The sequence below is a fragment of the Cervus canadensis genome, chromosome 16, assembly GCF_019320065.1.
Source record: "Cervus canadensis isolate Bull #8, Minnesota chromosome 16, ASM1932006v1, whole genome shotgun sequence".
NCBI classification, from domain to species: domain Eukaryota; kingdom Metazoa; phylum Chordata; class Mammalia; order Artiodactyla; family Cervidae; genus Cervus; species Cervus canadensis.
In genome coordinates, this window is record NC_057401.1 from 19,034,702 (window position 1) to 19,053,892 (window position 19,191).

The window sequence follows — 19,191 nt, forward strand, 5'->3', positions numbered from 1 at the left end:
AAGATTGATACCTTCTGTAACTGGTTAAATGATACACCAACTTACCGTGCCCATATAGTGACCATTTTAGAGGACAGTTCTTAAAACTGTGGTTTCTTTTTTTTTTTTTTGTAAGTGTTTCTAACAGTATGAAAAATAGTTTTCTTGTTCTCTAAAACGTTTACTGACATTAGTAGCAATTCCTAAAATTTGGGGCGGCATTTTCCAAAAGCTTTTCTGTAAATTATTCCATTCATTCATCCTAAAAAGTTTTTTCAGTGATTCTCATTTGGATAAGACACTGAATTCACAAGATCAGGCAACAGTGCTCAGGGTCATATGGCAAGTAGCAAAACTGTGGCTCTAATTCCACCTACTACGGCTGCCCTGAATACTTGCCCAATGGTGTTTCATCAAAAAAAAAAAAAAAAAATTCTGGGAACAGGCTTGTATTCATTTGGTCATAACAGTAACAGTGTTTTTTTTCTGATTTGGTTGTTTTATTTTTTAAAAATTCATTTTTATTGAAGTATAGTTGATTTAGAGCGTTGTGTTAGTGTCTGCTGCGTAGCAAAGTGAATCAGTCCATACATATATCCCCTCTTTTTTATATTCTTTTCTCACATAGATTTTTACAGAGTACTGAGTAAAATTCCCCGGGCTGCACTGTAGTTCCTTCATTAGCCCATTTTATATACAGTAGTGTTTATACTTCAGTCTCTTATCTCTCAGTTTATCTCTCCCTCCCTTTCCCCCTTGGGAATCATCACTTTGTTTTCTACATCTGTGACTCTATTTCTGTTTTGTAAGTGAGTTCATTTGTATCCTTTTTTTTAGGTCGAATATTCATTTTATTTTATTTTTATTGATTGCTACAAGTGTGGCTTTGTCAGATGGTACATCTAAGGAAAGAGAAAATAGAAAAATCCCACCTAAATTACCCATGGCAAATTTTTTTTTTTGCTCCTATTTAGGAACATAAAAGAATATAATATAGGTGATGCATCTTATTTTCAAGAAGTCCTGAGATGATTGATTTACTTATTCATTAAAGTGAATTATTGTGACTTGTTTATTTTTCCATACACTAGGGATGCAGTAGGAAAGCAGAGTTTATGTCTTCATGATGTTTGGGTCAGTCAGGGAAGCCAGTCACTATATGCTGATAGTGACAAAAAGGAAGTGCGGGAAGTGCTATGGAGACATCCCTTAGTCTGGGAAAGCAGGCAAGTCTTCCTGGAGGAAGTGACTTTCAAGACTGAAGTTCTGTATCCACCCTTGCACTCACCTGTCAATAACTAAGCAGGGCTTTTTTTTTTCAGTCTGCAATCAGGAGTACAATACTGAAAAGAGAAATTTTCTGACTTTTAGAATTGTCATATACAGAAATTTAGACAAACACTTACTGACCCAGAAGATTTTGCACACATTTAAAAACATAATGCTTAGTTCTTTATTTCAAGTGATTAGCCTATGTTAATTTCAAATTTTTGAAGCATTTGACTTTAGAAATATTTCCTGTTAACTACTTAAAAAAAAAAAAAAAAAACTCCTAGGACTTTGTTAGTTACTTACTAGGCACTTAAGAAATATAAAACGTCTTTCCCTTCCCTCTTATTTCTTCCTCCCTATTTTTACCTCTCACCCCGCATTTACCCAAGTGTTTAGAAAGAACTCAGAGCCTTATTAGATAGAAAGGGCTTGACCTAATTATCTTCCAAATTGATAGAACATTCCTAAAATATGTAGATAGAAAACTTGAATGTTTAACAAAGTATTTTGATTCAAAATTTAGTCTTATCTTTATTTTATATTTAATCATGCATCTTGCCATTTATTTTATTCTATCCCGTAATAATTTTAGCTATTTTCAAATGGCAAGTTCTAGAGAGAGTCTGGAGAAAAAGCAAACTCTCCTATACTGTTGGTGGGCATGTAAGTTGTTGTAGCCACTATGGAAAACAATTTGGAGGTGCCTCAAAAAACTAAAAATAGAATCACCATATGCTCCAGTAATCCCACTCCTGGGCATATATCCAGACAAAGCTATAATTCAAAAAGATACATGCACCCCTATATTCATAGCAGCACTATTCACGATAGCTAAGACGTAGAAACAACCTAAATGTCCATTGACAGATGAAAGGACAAAGAAGATGAGATGCATATATACGATGGACTACTACTCAGCCATAAGAAAGGATGAAATAATGCAGTTTGCAGCACCATGGATGGACCTAGAGATTATCATACTGAGTGGAGTAAGTCAGACAGACAAAGAAAAATATCATATATCACTCATATGTGGAATCTAAAATATGACACAAATGAACCTATCTACAAAACAGAAACAAACACAAGCTTGGAGAACAGGCTGGTGATTGCCAAGGGGGAGGGGAAGGATGGGGAGAGCATGAATTGAGAGTTTGAGCTCAGCGGAAGAAAACTATTACATAGAGAACGGATGAACAACAAGGGCCTACTGCATAGCACAGGAAACTGTATTCAGTATCCTGTGATAAATCATAATGGAAAAAAGTATTTAAAAAGGATGTATGCATATATATAACTGAAACTAGCAAAACATTGTAAATCAACTATACATATTTTTTAAAGCTTTAAAAACTTCTATAACAAAATTAATTAATAATAATAATAATTTTAGCTATTTAATTACACTTTATTTCCACTTGTGTCCTGGAACATATATGAATAAAGGGTACGTCTGAAGCTGCTCAAAATGTAGAATATGCTTTCTTAATGCTCTTAAGACTATGGGTTACCCTTGATTCTGTTAGCACTCCACTGTATTATAGCTCATAAAAAAAGTTTCAGAACAGTTTCCTTTCTTTCAGAACATGGAATGATTGACCTCTGAATCAAGTAGACTCATATAAGATTTAGAATGACTATTTGAAAGCAATTCAAAGAAAATGTTAGTATAATTTTTCAGCATTTTCACTCGGAATAATAATTGATAGTTGATCATGATAGTATATTAATGTAATAAGAAGCCTTGTTTAAACCAGAATTACTTATACTGAATGAATAGCTTTTCAGAAGTGTGTTAAGTCCAGTTGTTAAATTTCCTTTCCTGCATAGTCTTTTGCAACAGATCACCCTGAAAATAAACTTGTTATAATGAAACTGTTATCAGAGATAAATGATAACATGAAAATGAAGCTGTTTGCTTCCACATTGAACTCTGCTGCCTTTGAGTCTGCAACCAGCAACTGTTTCAAAATACAGCATTATCTTGAACCCATATCTCTGTCTGCTCTGGTTTCCTGAGGCAGTGTATTTCAACATCATACAACCCCACTAATATAACTCTCAGTGTCTCTGAAGTTTAAGCTTAAACCTTCCCCTTCCACCTCTCTAGTAGTAACTTGATGTGTAAATAAGTGCTATGTGATTATATTTAAATTCTCCTACTTCTAAATTTAGGATTTTCAAAATTGATTCATAGTAACTATCTCCTATGGGCTTCCCTGGTGACTCAGCAGTGAAGAATCAGCCTGCAAATGGAGGAGATGCAAGTTCAATCCCTGGGTCAGGAAGATCCCTTAGAGGAGGAAACGGCAACCCATTCCAGTATACTTACCTGGGAAATCCCATGGACAAAGGAGTTTAGCAGGCTCACAAAAAAAGTGGGACACGACTTAGTGACAAAGAAGCAACAACAAGCTATCTCCTATAAAGGAAATTCTGAATTTGTATCAAACATCAAGCCTTAAACTTGCCATTTTAACATCTGGAATCTTGGAACCAAAATTGCAGAAATGTTCAAGAGGCAAAGATTCCTTATTTAGAGCTCTGCAGAACATAAGATCTACATTACTGGCAGGAGATGGGCATTTTCTTGAGATTTTAAGGAGGTTAAGAATGAAGGGAATAACAACTGGGTGAAAGCAAAGTTTAGATTAAAGAATCTGGTTTTCCCTGGGATGTGAGTTTAATTTCCAACTTGCAAAAGAAGAGTTTGTCTTAGAGATGAAACATTTCTCCTTGACATTCAGTCATGCTTTTCCTGGAACTTCTGGAAAATAAATGCTTGCTAATAGGACAGAAATGAAAATATTCAAAAGATTTCTATTTCATTTCTTTCTCTACCATTTAGTACATGAGAAGGGAAAGTTATAAACAGCTGTGAGTGAGTCAAGTCACTCAGTCGTGTCTGACTCTGCGACCCTTACCAGGCTCCTCCGTTCATGGGATTCTCCAGGCAAGAATACTGGAGTGGGTTGCCATTTCCTTCTCCAGGGAAAACAGCTGCTTGAAAGATAAATGACAGCAAAGATTCATCCTAGCAAATATCTTATTTAACCTTTATATTGTTTCCGATTGCCTAAATTCTCATGTTTGTGAAGTTTTGTGAAGTACTAGGTAGTCCTGGAAAATGATATTAATGGTTATACTTAAAGCATTAAAATCAAACTTAACTTTGCTCATTTTTTGTTTTAACGTTGCTCATTATTAATCTCAGAAGTAACCGGTGTATTTCTGTGACCTTGCTGAGACCTGGTCACCTAACAGAGATTATGCCTAGCTATATCAGAGAAATTAGATTCTGGAGGTGTGAGTAATTATTTAAGGAGAAGAATAGCATTAACACTGGCAGATACTTCTTGCAACTTCATCTAATTTTGCATTAGGAAAAAAAGGATCCAAGTTTCCATTTTCCTGGTCATCATTTCACATTTATAGTTCTGTTGTTTTGATCATGTTTAACTTTTCCAGATGTCTGCTTTCAAGAAGCGGAGGGGGAAAAGAAATCTTTGGGTGATAAGGAAGAAGACAACTTTGCATGTCTTCAATATACATTTCTTTCAGAAAAACATAGACATTCTGTAATACCTCCATCGTGCATTATTATTATCCCCTTATATTTTATCAGGTAGATATCAATCAACAGAACATTCTTTTTAAAAGCAAATTAGAGTGGACAGAAATAAGTTTTAGTCAAAATACCTGCTTGTTGCTGGCTTTAGCCTGAATGGGAAGATACAGTCCATCTTTCCATGACAAATGCATTTGGGATAACAATAAAAATGATATTTTTCTGCCCCCAGTGTTATGTTTATGGACTGCAGCCTTCATTGTTAAAAACCAGTAACACTTTTTGATCTACAAAATTTGAAGTGCCACTGAATAAAATGAGACCTTTGTATTGCATGAAAGGTGCAAAAGTAAATCTTTGCCAGTACCTTCCCTCCTGTTCTCTTGCTTGTTCTATGTCTACCCCATCTCTCCCTTCATGTTATTCCACCCCCCCCCCCGCCCCAGTTTTCAGTGACATCCACCCTCCTCACCCAGACTCCCAATTTTTTTTTTCCACCGTCTGGCTTCAGTCTCGGATGAAGCCATTCCACTACAGACCAAGTTGTTCAGCTCTGTGTCAACTCTGCCAGAAATGTTTGCATTTCCCAAGAGCTTTCCTGACATGGAAATTTAATAGAATAATGGAGTAAAGTGCTAACAGTGGAATTTAACACACCGAGAAATGCAGACTGATGTAAGTATGGGCTTCTTCTCGGTCCTTTCAAAGACTACCATCAAGATGACCATCCATATTGCTCTTGTGAAATGAGGATCCAAATACAAAAGCAAAAAAGATGTAGTTTGTGAAGCATTCAAATCCTGCTAGTTGATTTCGGAGAGAATATGTTTGTTTTTGAACTCTTGGCTCCTCCAAGGTCACTGTTGTTCAGTCAGCTATCACTCACCCACTCTTTTAACCCATCCGTCAGATAACAAAGAGGTGAAACCATAAAAGCGAGTTCTGTTACTCATCCCCAAGGCTGATTTGAAACCTGTGTTCTCAGGAACCCCTGATGTGCTGGATGCCGTTGTGAAAATAAGTGTCGTGTTGACTGACTTGAGCTTTTACCAAAACTGCGAGAATACTTTGGACCCCGTGGGTACATGAGATAGATTGGGCTCTCAGGAGGTCTCAAAATTTGGCCAAAGTGGTGAAGCTCACCAAACACAACTGTTCAGTTTTGCCCAGTCCAGAGAGGGTTAAATCACTGCTGGGCATTCCAAACCTCTCTAATCTTATCCTGGAGAAGTGGAGTTCTGCCTTGGTTTACAGTTGAGGTCACCAGCAGGGCAGTGTTTAGACAGGGACTGATGGCATTACGCAGCATTGTTAACATTAAATAGCACCTGGTGGTAAGGACCCATGATGGCACTGGGTTCCTGTGACTCCGGGAGCACACTATCTTGACATAGATGCCTCACCGAGATGTGTTGGACTCGTAAAATGTGTGAAGGGCTCTGTGTGGCTTTTCATCATTTGTTTAATTTGAAAGAAGATTGTTTTAAGGGACTTATCATAGAGTTAAGAAATGTTTCTAGGGAACAGAAACTGAGCAAGAAAATTGATCTTTGTTACCGTCAAAGTCACGCGTTACAATTCACTCTCCAAGGTGACGCAGTATCTCCTTGAGGGGAAAGCTGCCAAAAGTGTTGAAAGTGATCTGCCTGTTTTCTTCTCAAGCTGATTTGCAGGGAGGCCCTGGTATTTAGAGACTTAAATCCTTGTGGAGAGTTTACTAATAACTGTTCATCCCTGTTTCTAAGAGAAGTTGAAATAAGAAACATCACACTTGGCAGCTAGTTGTGTGAAAATTAGTAAATCTATGTTGAATTTCCCAGTCATGTATTTACTTAAAAAAAAAAAACAAAAGCCTTGTTTCCTTTTTTCCCCTAAACTTCACACTTGATATAAAGGTTTACCCACTTCAGTCATGCCTTTCACTGTGTGTGTGTGTGTATATGTGTGTGTGTGTATATGTGTGTGTGTATGTGTGTGTGTGTGTGTGTATGTGTGTGTGTATATGTGTGTGTGTGTATGTGTGTGTTGTGCTTTCCAGGAGTGGCATGGGACTGTGCTGTTTAATCAGGGCTATATTTAAAAACAAATTTGCAAGGGAGCGTTTCTCACGTTATTAATGAGATAAAGTCAGAGTGAAGCAAGCTCTGTCGCAAAGGGCAAGTGTCATGAGGCAGGAAGTCCCGGCCATCTCTTCTCGCTGTGCTTCAGCCACCCGCCACCTCGCTGGCAGCCCAGAGCAGGCTCGGAGGAAATGCCCGCCCTTGGCCACAAGCGCCTACTGCTGCTCCAGGGTCCCCCCTCCCCCGGGGCTCTGCACCCACTCTGACCTGCCTCTGTCTCCAGCATCCCCGGCACCTGCTTCACACATGGCTTTTGTGTGGGACCCTCGGGGAGCCTCAGTGCCAGGACTGTCCACAAGAGTCAAGTCAAGATTACGATTGTCAAAGTCTTACAGGTATTGTTCTTTCCTTTTTGTGGCTGGGATGAATTTTTGTCATCAGCCTCCGTCGCCCTAGGCCCCCCGCAAAGAAGTCTCGTGCCCTGCATTGATCTGTTTAACCTCTGTTTCCTACATTGCCTTCAATTGGCAGGATAAATGGGCAGTATACAGAATAGGAACTATGAAGATGAGAACCTTAACAGAGCCGGGGGTATTTGGGAACCCCCAGAAGCAGAAGGAAATTGACTAACTCTAAAAGCTGATTTTGAGAGTTCAGTGGTAAACTTAGAAAAGCATTCCCGTGACTGGCATCTGGAAAACAAGTGTGTTAGCCCACTTAATGGGCATAACGTAGCCAGATTCTGTCGTACTAACTTTCGGTTAACCCTTGAAATATCAGGAATGGGTTCTTGTTTGGTTCAAGGAACGAACAAACAACAACAAAACACTTCTGTGTATGTATAAGTGTTTCAGGTCCTATTCACATGGAAAAGTAGAAATTATTTCTATGGTCTAGATAGTAGTTCAGAGTTTTAATTTTGCCAAGGGGAATTAGATACCATGAAATAGAAGGGAGTATGTTCTTAATCTGTTATGTCCAAAGATTTTTGTAGAAATATATAAAAAATCTTGACCTCAAGATTTAAATAAATTGTCAGTGACACTTTTGCTTTACATCCAAGTTAGGCTTATTTTAACCAAATAACTTGGAAAGAAAAAGAAGACATTGAGAAAAATCTTTGATTCACTTTTTGCTTCAGTATTCTAGATATTTACAAAGAAAAGATTGACCCTTCACATATTTTTTTGGTTCTGATTGCTTAGTCTGTAGCATTGCAAGCTATGTCACCAGTAGCAAATAGAGGTGAAATCGTAGGCAAAATTTCAAGAATTTCTTTAGACAAAATGTAACATATCTGGAAACCACCAGGCCTAAGAATTATGCATTAAATTGGGATTCAAATGTGTTCGGATTTACTTGCATAAACACATTCAAAGTTTAGATTAAAATAATCCACAAGAATTATTTACTTGTTTTAGACAGTATTAAAGATAGTGCCCTTGTTGTAGGGAACTATGAAATCAAAAAGACTCAAATTATAGTCTTCCCTAGTAACAAAGAATAAGCAAACTTTGACAAGGGATAAATAAAAGATGGAAGTTAAAGGTTTAAGTAGTACTTCCTTACTACTAGATGTACTACTAGTAGTACATCTACTTCTACTTCAGAACAGAATAAACATCATTTATTTTTATTAATTATGTTAATTTGTTACAGTTAAGAATGATTCAATGTTAGACATTATATGCCTACTATATGCTTAACATTCTACTGAATTCACTTCTCATGCTTATTATTCACACACCTCATGCTTCTTATGTGCTAAGTTGTATGCTTATTTAAGATTTGTAAGCATTACTGTGCATATTTCCAATAGATGGTGCCTTCTAGAAACTCCTTACCGTTGAAATCTGATAACAAGTTTCCAAATATCATGCATATCTAACTGCCGGGTAGGGTAAAAGCAATAGCATGTTTGTCTAAAGGATTTCAGACATCTTGAGAAATGCAGTTTAAGCTCTACTGTGTGATCTGCAGATATATTATGAAACTTGCCTTCTTGGCCTGCCAAAGATATTTTTGTTTTTATTGTTAATATGATCCTTTCCAAAATAGAACAAGCACTGGTATGTCTAAGAATGAGTTTTCTGTATATTTAAATGCCCTCAGTATGTAGTTCTAACCTTCTTTCATAACAAGTTTAAGAAGTGAGAATGACATCCTGAAAAGCCATTAAGGACCAGTCTGTTTTGAAGCTTGAGAGACTGTTGCTCATTCATTTGCTTTTAATTTTATTGTTAATTTACCAAATAATAATTAATTGTTTATATGTACTCTCTTCACTGTTCTGTGGGTCCTATTTTCTCTATCCATTTGAACTAAAAGTTCCTTGAGTTCAGAGGCTCCTTTCCTTGCAGGGGGAATAGCATTAATGCATATTTGATGAAACATCTTGCTACATACATTCTTTTAGTTGATATTACGCAACTGAGTTGGATTTCTACATGAAAAAATCAACTTGTGGTTATGATCAGGACCTATCACAGGCCAAGAGTCCAATGGAAAGTTAAGAAGCTAAGACAGCAGTTGGACACTCTAACCTCACATTTTCGGAGGTCTCTTAGTACTAAAAACAAGAGTATGCATTCAGTCACAGCAGTGTACTGACAACAGTGGGGAAAAAATGTTTATTGTATAGCTTTAAACTGTTATCAGACCACATCAACTCAAATTCATGAGTCACAGTATTTATGCATATGTACATACACACACATACACACATAGACATATACCCACACATTTAAATTCTAAATTTATCTTCTGAGTGATAGTTACATTACATTAGCATCCCTGGAGTCAAAATTATTGTTATTTGATGTAAACATTTAAAATACCCCACAGTTTTGCAGCTGAGCTTTTGTATTTCTTCATTTCTTTTTTAATATATGAGATCTTTAAAGCATGAAAGTAATTTAAGCTTATCTTGACCTTTGAGAGGCTTAAGATATAATTCTACTATTGAAGCAACTGGCATAATGAGACGTTAGCCAAGATTTCTTGGTTGAATTTCTCATTTACAAGTTTTTTTGTTGTTGTTGTTTAATAAACATAATTTTATATTCTGTAAAATTCTCACATGTGTCCAGTAGAGTGTTTTTTTTTTTCTTTGAAAGATTGAATGGATATTATGCACGACACTGGTAATACTCTAATGTTAAGCTGGAATATTTGTCTCTCGTATTGCTTTCGCTCTCCCGTGGCATTCAGACTAAAGGAAAGCCAGGTCTGTAAAGAGTCTAATTTTTTTTAAGTAACCATAAATCATATGTATTTGATGAGTGTTGATCCCTGCGAAGTACAACCTTGGGCAGTTCTACAGTGTTTAAAATAGATTTGAAAGTTGTTTTTCAACAGTGATGAGTTCTTGCCTTTTGTGGATAAAATAATACGTTTAGAGAAAGCCAGACATAACTAACATATAACTTGTTAAGCTTAATTTGATTTGATGCAGAAAAAGAGGATTACATTCTAAAGAGACTGGCTTTCCTCTGTGGCCCTAGAATGAGAGCCACACCTCTCATGTCTGCTTTAGAGGAGAGAGGGAAGGGAATGATGTGCTTCCGTTAGATTTGAGAAAGTAGTATCAGTGAGTGGACTCATGCTTAAATGTAGTTTAAATGTAGTACTTCAAAAACTGGGAAGAAAATTATCTTGGAAGCCAAGAAAGAACAAGGAGCTAGGACTTAGCAGGTTGGAGGACTCTGACAATTCCCCAAGGGAACTCTGGGACCTTTTGTTTTTTAAAAAAGGTTATTGTTTAAAATTATAGTAACATTCACAGAAACTTGAAATAGAAGGTTACTCTTCTAGAGATGGTCTTGTCTTCCAATCTGAACAAATCACAGAACTTTGTCTTTTCAAAAAGCAGTGTTAAAATGAACATTTTTTATGGGGTGACTATGGGTGGATGCTGTACCAATAGAAGAGACCACCATCAAACCTGCCTAGTAGTGCAGGGCAGAGGTGATTTTGCTAACCTCCCACAGACTAGAACAAAGTAAGTTCTAGTTTTCTTGCTCCTCACACTAATCAGTTCAGTTCAGTTGCTCAATCATGTCTGACTCTTTGCAACCCCATGAAGCGCAGCACGGCAGGCCTCCCTGTCCATCACCAACTCCCAGAGTTCACCCAAACCCATGTCCATTGAGTCGGTTATGCCATCCAACCATCTCATCCTCTGTCGTCCCCTTCTCCTCTTGCCTTCAATCTTTCCCAGCATCAAGGTCTTTTCAAATGAGTCAGCTCTTCGCATCAGGTGGCCAAAGTATTGGAGTTTCAGCTTCAACATCAGTCCTTCCAATGAACACCCAGGACTGATCTCCTTTAGGATGAACTGGTTGGATCTCCTTGCAGTCCAAGGGACTCTCAAGAGTCTTCTCCAACACCACAGTTCAAAAGCATCAATTCTTCAGTGCTCAGCTTTCCTTATAGTCCAACTCTCACATCCATACATGACCACTGGAAAAACCATAGCCTTGACTAGACGGACCTTTGTTGACAAAGTAATGTCTCTGCTTTTTAATATGCTGTCTAGGTTGTGAGATATACTATATCATTGACTGTTGGCTAAAACAAACAACACTAGATAACTTTAAATCACCCTCTCTGCCCATCTTGGAAAGTTATATTCAAATCTGCAACTTTGATCTGGAGGGTTTTTTTTGGTAGAAGATATTTGCAGGGACCGCTGGAGAATATGGTCTCTTAGCCACTCTTTGTTCCTACCAAAACTGAAGTGTAGCACATCAATGGCTGTCAAATTAAACCTCAGTTTGCCCACTAGAAGATGCTGGCTAGAGCCCAAGTCTTAAAGAAATGAGTCCTGCCAACAAATCAGTAAGCTGAGATGTAACTTTCTAAGTTTCACATTAGTACCTCCTATTCTGTGGCATTTAAAAAAAAAAAATTAAAGCTTTTCAAATGTAACAGATGTTACTATCTGTTCTTTTTAGCATTCTGTTCTATACCTCATATTATTCCATTTTTAGGGTAAAACAGTTGACTTATTTCAAATCCTCAAAGATGATGCTGTGAAAGTGCTACACTCATATGCCAGCAAATTTGGAAAACTCAGCAGCAGCTACAGGACTGGAAAAGGTCAGTTTTCATTCCAATCCCAAAGAAAGGCAGAGAATGTTCAAACTACTGCACAATTGTACTCATCGCACACGCTAGCAAAGTAATGCTCAAAATTTTCCAAGTCAGGCTTCAACAATATGTGAACCATGAACTTCAGACATTCAAGCTGTATTTAAAAAGGCAGAGGAACCAGAGATCAGATTGCCAACATCCATTGGATCCTCGAAAAAGCAAGAGAGTTCCAGAAAAACATCTACTTCTGCTTTATTGACTATGCCAAAGCCTTTGATTGTGTGGATCACAACAAACTGTGGAAAATTCTGAAAGAAATGGGAATACCAGACCACCTGACCTGCCTCCTGAGAAATCTGTATGCAAGTCAGGAAGCAACAGTTAAAACTGGACATGAAACCACAGACAGGTTCCAAATCAGGAAAGGAGTATGTCAAGGCCATACATTGTCACTCTGCTTATTTAACTTATATGCAGAGTATATCATGTAAAATGCTGGGCTGGATGAAGCACAAGCTGGAATCAAGATTGCCAGGAGAAATATCAATAACCTCAGATATGCAGATGACAGCACCCTTATGACAGAAAGTGAAGAGGAACTAAAGAGCCTGCTGATTAAAGTGAAAGAGGAGAGTGAAAACATTGGCTTAAAACTCAACATTCAGAAAACCAATATCATGGCATCCGGTCCCATCACTTCATGGCAAATAGATGGGGGAATAGTGGAAACAGTGACAAACTTTATTTTTTGGGGATCCAAAGTCACTGCAGATGGTGACTGCAGCCATGAAATTAGAAGATGCTTGCTCCTTGGAAGAAAAGCTATGACATACCTAGACAGCATATTAAAAAGCAGAGACATTACTTTGCCAACAAATGTCTGTCTAGTGAAAGCTATGGTTTTTCCAGTGGTCATGTATGGATGTGAGAGTTGGACTACAAAGAAAGCTTAGCGCCGAATAATCGATGCTTTTGAACTGTGGTGTTGGAGAAGATTCTTGAGAGTCCCTTGGACTGCAAGGAGATCCAACCAGTCAATCCTAAAGGAGATCAGTCCTGAATATTCATTGGAAGGACTGATGCTGAAGCTGAAACTCCAGTACTTTGGTCACCTAATGTGAAGAGCTGACTCATTGGAAAAGATCCTGATGCTGAGAAAGATTGAAGGCAGGAGGAGAAGGGGACGACAGAGGATAAGATGGTTGGATGGCATCACTGACTCAATGGACATGAGTTTGAGCAAAGTCTGGGAGCTGGTGATAGGGAAGACTGGCATGCTGCAGTCCATGGGGTTGCAAAGTGTTGGACACGACTGAGTGACTGAACTGAACTGAAGAGGATGGGTATAATTGCCACCAAATAAGAGGAAAACTGGTGGTTTAGGGATCAGTGGCTATACAACCCACATGTGGTCAGAAGTCCAGAGTAATAATAATAAGATCTAAATTGTATTGAGGATTTAGTATGTGCCAGACAGTGTTTCCAGTACTCTCCGAATACATTATCTTATTTCATCCTACAAAACAACCCCGCAAGGAGGACTAGCATTGTATTTACCTTACAGATGATGAAACTAGGCAGAGAGAGTTTAGGACACATGCCCAAGTTTGCACCCTGTCCTAGAGGCTTGACTTCTAGTCACTTTCTCACCTCCCATTTCTTGATCAGATCTTCTCATTGCCACACAGAAGTTCCATAATAAGAGGTGACATTCTGATAGACTTCGGAAAAGGCAATGGCACCCCACTCCAGTACTCTTGCCTGGAAAATTCCCATGGATGGAGGAGCCTCGTAGGCTGCAGCCCATGGGGTTGCGAAGAGTCGGACACGACTGAGCAACTTAACTTTCACTTTTCACTTTCATGCATTGGAGAAGGAAATGGCAACCCACTTCAGTGTTCTTGCCTGGAGAATCCCAGGGACGGCAGAGCCTGGTGGGCTTAATTAGCCTCATTGACTGAACTCGGAACCTTCCTCTAAAGAATACCTTGTAATTTGGTATAGAACAGGGTTTAATGATTGACCAAAATATAAAGTTATCAAATAATATCTGAACAGTCTTCTAACCTAATTGAGGTTGGCTTTAAGTAGTATTAAGCAGAAGCATCACAATATATGTTTCTTATGAAAGAAAAAAGGAGACTAATCAGTGAATTTATGTGCTTCTGTCCTCTTCCTGGGTTTTGCTTCATTTGGTTCCATCTGGCTCATTTCATGTGGCCAAAAACATTGGTCCTGTGGTTACATTTTACTGCCAGAATGTTACTCGTTGGCCAGCTGTTCAGAGAAGCCAAAAGATTCTCTGAGCTACACAGGTCAACTTCATCTGCATCATGCCTATTTATTCCACTGGCATTGTCTTGAATATTGAATGGCATTCTTAATGATGTTCCAAATTGTGAGTAATATTCGCTTAATTGAACATGAGTGAAATGGTTTCCTTATAGGCAACATTACAGCCATTATGATAATAACAACATGTTTAACAACCATTGCACATTGTGAAAGGTGGGAGGGGGGGTTGTTATCAGAGGGAGACTCTGGCTTTAGAGCCAAATAGACCACATTTGAATACCAGTTTTGCTGCTTTCATTTTTAATTATTTATTTATTTATTTATTGGCTATGCTTTGTCTTCGATGGTGCACAGACTTTTCTCTAGTTACGCTAGTTACTAGAGAGCAGGGGTTACTCTCTAGTTGCAGTGTGTGGGCTTTCTCATTGCAGTGGTTCCTCTTGTTGCAGAACAGGGACTCTAGGGCACGTGGGCTTCAACAGTTGTGGCACATGGGCTCGGTAGTTGCAACTCCCAAGCTGTAGAGCTCAGGCTCAATAGTTGTGGTTCCCAGACTTAGTGGCTTTGCAGCATGTGGGATCTTTCTGGACCAGAGTCAAACTGTGTCTCTTGCTTTGGCAAGTGGATCCTTTACTACTGAGCCATAAGGGAAGCCGCTCTGCTGCTTTCTTAACTGGGTAATTGCTTGACCTCCTGTAGCAGATTCCCTGTCTGTAAATGGAAAATACAAGTGTCTGCTTCAAAGAGCCGTTACATGGAATAGGTCCATGCCTACCTCCTCTTTAATAGCATTTTCTACATTTCCCTTACTGTTTCATCCTTTCTTTGATGCTTCTTCTGTAAATTACTTCATTAACATTGGAGCTGCTCTTGGTTATAGAATAGCGCAAAACAGCTCACCTATAAACAATTTTGTTATAAGCAACCAGCACACAGAAAAACAGCCTCACCTTGATAAGACATGGTGGGGAGACACGTTGAGAGCTGGTTGGCTGTCCAGTCGCATTGTTGAGGTTGGAATGTCAACATCTTTACAGCTCTGAGACATTAGTCCAGCTATTTCTCCAGTTTGCCTTAGTTTCTTCATCTTTAAATGGGAGGGTTATGAGGATTGTATGTTAGTCAGAGATCATGCCTGGCATGTAGACAACAGTAAAATTAATCCATATGGATAAGTTAATCCATACCAGAATTTAAGCTCCATATGGCAGCAAGTTTTGTCTTTGTTCCACCTCTGTATTAACCAGTACCCAGAGGGTGTATGGCATATAATAAATGCTTGATGTATATGTATTGAATGAATGAGCCAATTAGCCAATGTTTTTAGACCCCTGACAAGAGTAGGGGCATTCTGCTTCCTTTCCCTGTATCATGGAATAGAGGGTCAAAGCTGAAGAGACCCTGGAGTTCATCTGCTCAAACCTATCACCCAACATTGAAAAGCTTGAAGGCCTTTGTAGCTGTTGAGTGGCTGAAGTCAATCTAATGCAAAAGGACAGACATTCCAAGAGCAACAAGTGTGCATACTACATTTCAAAAAGAAACCTTGAAATGAACTGGAAAAATAGAAGCTTTGTGCTGGGCTAAAGGAACACACTCTATAAGAACTAATGTGAACATGAATAAAGCACTCGAATGCAATCAGAATTCGGATAAAATATGAATACATTCATTCAGAAGCTGATTGTCCAATGCCGTTGATAAGCCTGGTCAGTGGCATGCTGGTAAATGTTAACAGCCAGCTCTCTGTGAAAACACCAGAAAAGTCTGTTTGTAGTATTTGCTGATTTCCAAGGCAAAAATTCTCCCACTAGCCCATTTCAAGCCATAGAGGTCACTAAGTATGGCATTGACAGGAGATGCCAAATTGTACATATAGGTGCAATAGACATGCGTGACATCAGGAATGTAGATAATAATAAAATGTAGTCTGATTATAAAGTGATGAGTTTTGAATATTTAATACCATTCTTTTCAACATAATTTTTAATTGTAAGTTTATATAATTTAATTTTTAATAGTCATTAGATAGAACAACCAACTTAGAAATATATCTGAAAATTTAACAGTTTGCTTTTGCCAACTAGTATGGATGGTTCTTTGGAGAAGGAAATGGCAACCCACTCAAGTATTCTTGCCTGGAAAATTCCATGGACAGAGGAACCTGATGGGCTACAAATCAATGGAGCTGCAAAGAGTCATACCCAACTGAGTGCCTGAGCACACATATGGATGCTTCCAGCACAGCCCTATGCCTGATGCTTTGTCAGCCATTTAAAAATACTCACCTTGTATTAGAGACATAATGACAAGGAAAGTGGGTGGATCTTTGCTCTCATAAAGCTTATTTTCTAGTGGAGGAAGGCAGAAAATAAGCAACAAAATAAAATAGGGGTTGGGATGGGAGATTCTGCCTGGGGAAACCATATATCCATGGGTGCACATGCAGTCCTAGGCAGACAAGGTGTAATTCAGATTGCACCAAGTGGATGAAACTATATGGGTGCTGACCTCATTACTGACTGTGTTTTTGATCAGATAAGACTCTAGTCTCTTGAGTGAGTTTGCCTTGGCTTCACCTTTATTGTAAAAAATATAAGGAAATATAAGGAGGAGATGGAAGAGAAGGGGCAGTTTATACAATCCAAGAATCTATACTAGACACACACACACACAAGGAATCCAAACATAACAATAAAGATAGTCATCAAATCACAAGAGAAGAGAACAAAAGAAGAAAGGAACAAAAAAACCCTACAAAAACAACCCGAAAACTATTAACAAAGTGCAATAAGAACATATATTCAGTAATCACTTTAAATGTAAATGCACTAAATGCCCAATCAATGTGGCTGAATGGGTACAGTGTATTTTGAATTACATTTTTTTCATCTAATCCTCAGAAGGTAGAAAATATTGAAGCAAAAATCAGAAAGTAAGTTAAAAATTGATAGCAGTAGTAGCACTGAAACACATGTATTACCATATGTAAAATAGATAGCCAGTGGGAATTTGCTTTTGACAGGGAGCTTCAATCCGGTACTCTTTGACAACCAGGAGGGGTGGGATGGGATAGGTGGCGGGAGAGAGCTTCAGGAGGGAGAGCACATGTGTATGCCTATGGCTAATTCATGTTGATCTATGGCAGAAACCAACACAGTGTTATAAAGTAATTATCCTCCAACTAAAAATAACTGGACTTAAAAAAATACTACTTCTACTGCAGTAGTATGTCATATAGTAATACCTTTTTTTTTTGATGTGTCTGTCCATGTCACATGTCCACATTCCTGCCTGAAACATGGATGTAATAAGCTAAGAGTAATTATGTGATGAATTTTTGATTTTCAAAGTTAATCATACAAATGTAAAATCTTGGATTAGAAGGAAAGCTAGCCAGACCAATCTTTTCTCTGGCACGTATATTTTTTGGATGGTGCCTGTAAATATTAGTCTTCTAATGCTTGTTGCTCGATCCCTTGTGGCAATTAACTTGTCCTTAATTGATTTGTAGATTATCCACTGAAAATTGTTATGAATAACACAATATAATGGCAGAATATGTTTATATAGGATAACGAAGTAGATTGGCCTGAGGAGAGATATAACTCAGTAAAATATCCTTGGTTTTCAGAGATGTCTCTTTTCACATATGGCAGTGTTTAGATAGTAAAAACTAGCTGAATCTGATTAGTGTTCTCATACAAAGGGAAGATTGAGGTCCTGTTTAAAAATCACGTTAGTTTGATGACGTAAATACATTCTTTAGTGAAAGGGTGGTCACTTTAGGGGAGAGAAAAACATAACAAAATCCTTCTGCCATCTTTGGGTTGTACTTGACACAGAGCTCTCATCTGTGGGTTCCACAAAGTGTGACCACCCTGATTGCAGATGAACTAGGAGGAAAACATTTTATTACTCCCATAACTACTTTATTTCTATAACCTTACTATTTCCTAGAAAATGACTGGATAGTTCCCTGCCATGGCTTTCCTGAGCTCTTTGCCATAAAGTTCAAAATATCTTGAGCACAGGCCAGTGGACATGGCTTTGCCCTGTCTTCCCTTGAGGAGGATAAGCCTGACCCTTACAACTTCTGATTGTATATGCTGCTTTCCTAAGCTTTGGCTGAGATACTGAGGGATGTGAAACATCAGGTTTCTCCTGCTAAAGAAATCCATGTGAGCTGAAGAAACAGAAACATCAAAGAACTCTGACTTGTAGAAACGCAAAAAAAGGGGAAGAAGTTATTGACTGCAGAGATGTTATATTGTGTTTTGGAATGAACTTAAAATGTTTAATGTTTGTGTTAGCCATGTATGACTTTTATAAAGAGTATCTTGCCTTCCCAGTGTTGGTTAAAAGGGGAGGGCCTCTTTTGTTTTTTTTGGTTAAGTTATTTATATGTAACTCTCAGCACTCTATGAGACACTAATTGATATATGATAGGTATGAATGTGCTACTGGGTAAGAAAAAAAAAACTGCTGAGCCAATTTTACTCAGATAACCAGTAGTCAGCTGCCAGGGATACCAGCTCCCAAGGATACTCCGTCATGCTCATCTCCAGTCACTATAATTCTAAAGATAACCACTATCCTGACTTCTAAGAGCATAGATTTGTTTTGCCAGTTTTGTGCTTTTTATGAATGAAATTATACAGTATAAACTCTTCTGTTTTGGCTACTTTTGTTCACCACTGAGATAGTGAGATTCATCCCTTTTTACGTAGTTATGGATTGTACATTCTCATTGTGACAGTGTTTCATTGAGTAAATACACTGCAGATTACTATTGTTGGTAGATACTTGGGTATTCCAGTTTCAGGTTATCATGAATAGAGCTGCTGTGAACATTCTAGGATATATCATTTGTTAAACAAATGTGTGTGTGGTGTGTGTAAGTTTGTGTTCATACACATAAGT

General features: G+C 38.1%; 1 protein-coding gene across 9 annotated transcripts in view; it reads left to right on the forward strand.

Annotated features, from left to right (window-relative positions):
• PDE4D (phosphodiesterase 4D) overlaps nt 1-19,191 on the forward strand; it is a 1,564,543-nt gene that overhangs the window by 1,187,328 nt on the left and 358,024 nt on the right. The window contains exon 1 of one of the 9 annotated variants that reach the window (XM_043488570.1): nt 2,612-7,274. The exons of the other annotated variants lie outside the window; for them this stretch is intronic. Coding sequence (XP_043344505.1) covers nt 6,985-7,274 — 290 coding nt within the window. The 5' untranslated portion in view covers nt 2,612-6,984. Of the gene's footprint in view, nt 1-2,611; nt 7,275-19,191 lie in introns of those variants that run through there. 9 annotated transcript variants of the gene reach the window in all.